This window comes from Lasioglossum baleicum, unplaced genomic scaffold (genome assembly GCF_051020765.1).
Source record: "Lasioglossum baleicum unplaced genomic scaffold, iyLasBale1 scaffold0555, whole genome shotgun sequence".
NCBI classification, from domain to species: domain Eukaryota; kingdom Metazoa; phylum Arthropoda; class Insecta; order Hymenoptera; family Halictidae; genus Lasioglossum; species Lasioglossum baleicum.
The window spans coordinates 56,000-60,186 of NW_027469615.1; the positions used below are offsets into that span (position 1 = coordinate 56,000).

General features: G+C 32.1%; 1 protein-coding gene across 1 annotated transcript; it reads right to left on the minus strand.

Moving 5' to 3' along the window:
* Positions 1–2,247: 2,247 nt before the first annotated feature.
* LOC143220253 (baculoviral IAP repeat-containing protein 7-B-like) lies at positions 2,248–3,909 on the minus strand. The gene is given in 5 exon segments (XM_076445938.1): positions 2,248–2,314; positions 2,316–2,436; positions 2,439–2,601; positions 2,764–3,634; positions 3,833–3,909. Coding segments are annotated over 5 exon segments (1,299 nt in total).
* Between the last annotated feature and the right edge of the window lie 278 nt (positions 3,910–4,187).

Below are 4,187 nucleotides of genomic sequence, written 5' to 3' on the forward strand. Positions count from 1 at the left end.
CTTTGTTCATAGATCTCGTAAATTCATTTTCCAGAGAAAATATCCTACTGTTTTCCTCGTTAGATACTTAACACCAAATTCGTGATTTCATAAATTTGCGAGAAGTTCGAAACTTGATTTCCATCTTTCGGAATAATCCAAGTGTCCTTATTTAAATTGCTTATGTAAATTGCACATTAATTACAACTGTACATTCGATATTTTTATAATAGCAATTTATAACAGCCATTTTTCTTCAGAGACCTAAACCAGCGATCCACAACCTCGACGAAACGAAGCTACTCGTTATACAAACAAATTTACAAATTCTCGGTGAAAGCAATTCCGCGCGGCCCCAAAAATCCGGCGCTCGATCCTCTGGAGGTCCATTTTCTCTAAACTAGACCTCTCCCATATTTCCATATTTCCATATTTCCAATAACGCGTTTATAATCGCTCTATTACATTAACGAGTTGGCTGCACGTACCGCGAGTGGAAATCGAGTGAAACGGAAAATTCGAAATTTCGAAGAACCCTTTATCACATTAGAATAAATGCCAAAGCGCTGAAATAATCGTCCCCACGTGGACACGCGATAATTAAATAATCGCATAGACATTCGTGCGATAGAGTAACGGACGCGTAACGGGAATAAAGAAGGAAGACCATGCAGCGAACACTGTTAATCCTTGAAATATCGTATCGGCGGTATTGCTCCTTGGAAAATATATTGCTGACCCCGCGCATCGTGAGTGTAGGACATTCGATACTCTTTTGGTGTCGCGATTTTTATACTTTCGCGACTTTTGGATATGCCCTCGTTTGAGATATCGAAACTCTGAGAAACGCCGAGACGCCGAAACGTCGGAAGATTAAAACATCGACACAGTTCGCTAACTATTCGAAGCCAACACACACGTCTCCTCACGATATAGAGTGACGGTGGAAATGGATAAATGTTAAAAAAGATGGGGCACTATGGCATGGATATGCTCCATGGTCCAAAATAACTACTGGAAGAAAATGTTTTCGGACCAAACTTTTCTAAGATGACTTTTTCCCGCTTTGTGACGTATCAAACAACAAACGACTCCCGGTCGCTACGACATTTCGGGCGGTACAGCGAGTTGCGAGTGAGAGCCGACAGTCGGTGTTTATATTAGATTTCATTATTTGAAACCGATAGGAACGCACTATTAACCCTTTGCACTCGACGATTTTTTCGTTGCAGAAAAATAGTAATTCAAAGATCTTCTTGAAATCGTATACAAATTAATCATTTTTATTTCGACATTTCGGATATCATTAGTTGCTTTTTAATTTTGTATATTAATTAAAATCGATCGCTTTTTATTAGCACTATTATAAAATTTTAAAATGGATATTATCTTTTATTAGGTTTTTATAACTTGCAGTAATAGCTACTTGTGTGCAGATAGTGAAGTACAATTTCATTTGTCAAGTACTTATATATTAAATTGTAATACAAGAAAGGCTTGTACTTTTAATAAATTTCTAGTATGGTTGATAAGGATGATAAAACTATTTACTTATTCATTTAAAATATTAAATAAATTTATTTGTTTATTCAAAAGTAAAAATATTTATAAACATAGTTGAAAATGTATAATTTCCAATTGCCAAAGAGTACGCATATACAGAAAAAAATTGACTTTCTGAGTGAATAATGATCTAAAATATCAGGCAATGTCAAGATATTTTAAATAGTATTATTAATATAATGATATGATTTACACAATTTCAGGATTTACTAAATTCATCAATCATACTAAGAATGTATAAAAGTTTGAAATAAAATTAATCCATAAGCTTTATATAAAAGTAGTATGAGCAAAAGTATGATTTTTTTGCTCTTGATATGTTATGTAATTTATACAAAATTCTTAAATGTATTTATATTGATCATTTTAATACTGATTATTCCAAGACGAATTTAGTTTCGAATTTCAATATGAAATCCTTCGACTTTGTTACAATTATAAAACATTAATTGCTGCCAACTGTATTACAGTAAATCTTATTTTTATTTTTCATATGTGTCTAACATGAATATCACTTAAGTTTTTCAAAACCATGCAACAGAATTCTTATAGTTTGTACCCACAGACTGGTATGCTACATGACTCGTGTTATTTAATGCAGTTTGCGATATATTATCGCTACCAGTCGTTGATGATTGAGTGTAAAACTCCATTACAGAAATCATATGTGAACTGTATTCATTATCAATCACAAGTTATGGAATACTATGAGAAGAAAGCTCGTACGGTCATTGTAACAGGTTTTCTGCATACTGCACAAGTTGTCATTTCATTTTACACAAGTTACTATATGTCCACATAGTAAAAATACCACTGCTAATTCTCCATTATAACAAATTTTACACATCCTTGAATCATCAGTAGGTTTATTACTTTGTGTTTTTATATTTGATCTTCTGAACTCCCTTTTATAGATTCTGTATTGCTGACAATGATTTCTATACTATTATCTTGAGACCTTGACCCAGGATTTCTTTCTGTTTCTCTCTTTTTCTCTGTTTCTGTATTTGCAGGTTGTACTTCCTTAATAAAACTGGATAAATTCATTTGCATTGTTTCCTAAAATAAATATAACATATAAAAATATATAATAAAATCATTATTTATGTACATAATATATGATGATAAGTTTAAGTACATAAATAATATACTAAATATATAATAATGAAATACGCGTAATAAAATATATATGATAAAGTATAAATATAATTATATGCTTACCTCTTTAGAAGGTGGAGATAAATACTGGCCTGTTATTTTATTTACATAATCTTGTCCTTGAACCATTAATAAGTAGTAGCACTTAGAAAACCATTTTGCATGTTGCTGCCAAGGATTATCTTCAAGTTCCCAATCCTTTAAGCCACCTCCACAATGATAACATAAAGTTTGGTCACCTGTTCCAGTATAATAAAAGCCTGCATCGGCTAATTGTTCCTTTGTTTGTGGCATACATTTTGGCCATGTTACAAATGTTTGTAGTCTAGCATCATAACTAGCATATTCAGGATGTACTGGCCCCTTAGGTCTTCCCAAGCCTAAATAGCTAAGTTTAGCAGTACTAGGTAGTTGTAAGACCTTTGAAAAATTATGATTATCAGGACCAGGTGTAGGTCGATATTCTAACTCATAAGAGCCACATATATCTCTACTTTTTGGCCTTGGTGGTATAACTGTATTGGGATCTACTCCAATTGATACATTACCACAATTCATTTTGCGAATAAATCTACACCTGGCTGCCCAATGTTGATGGTCAACCATAGGAATATCACCTTCTACCCACTGACATATCTCTACTTGACACTCAAAGCATCTTACTTTACCACCTTCACCTGTGTAATAAAATCCAGCAGCTGCATGTTTTTCCGGTTCAATGTACGATACAGGCCAATTTTCGAAACTTTGCAGTCTTGCTGCTTCAAAGCGATAATCAATATTATCCACTTCATCGCTCAATATGTGAGATGTTATAGGAACTGATGGTAAAGGTGCATTTCTTGAAGTTTTGAAGTTTGTATCATTTCCCAACTCTCTGTGCTTAATAATACCAGTCATTTTATTTGAGTTATTATTAAAGGTATGTTCAAATCTATTAAAGAAAATAAAAACAATTGTTAAATAAGATATTAAATAATTGTAATTCAGCTAATTTGATAAAAATACTATTAATTTGTAATTATATTTTCCGTTACAAGTATTTTCATTGTAATTTTATTTTATCTACAATATACTTATATAATTTATAAATTTTTGTTAATAAAAAATAGCAAATATCCAATTCAATTACGCACGATGGAACTCAGAAACATATGGAATACGCATATATAAAGAAATATGTGTAAGGCGTATAATCGTGTTATACATTTATGAAACATTGTTTATATTGCATACCACCCGCATCCAAGAAAAAAGGAAAGAGAAAGAGAAGAGTTTTAAATGCGCTAGATGATTGCAATGTCGTTATGATTCATGAATAACGGAGTATTTTCTTTCTCTCTCTCTTTCTCTCACTCTCTGACTCTCTCTTTCTTTAGAGTTTACACAAACTCATGATGTTCACCGAAATGAATGAACGTGTACTATAAAAGATTATTTATTGAATTTCGATTAGAAATAGAAAAATTAAGACCCTTTAATATATC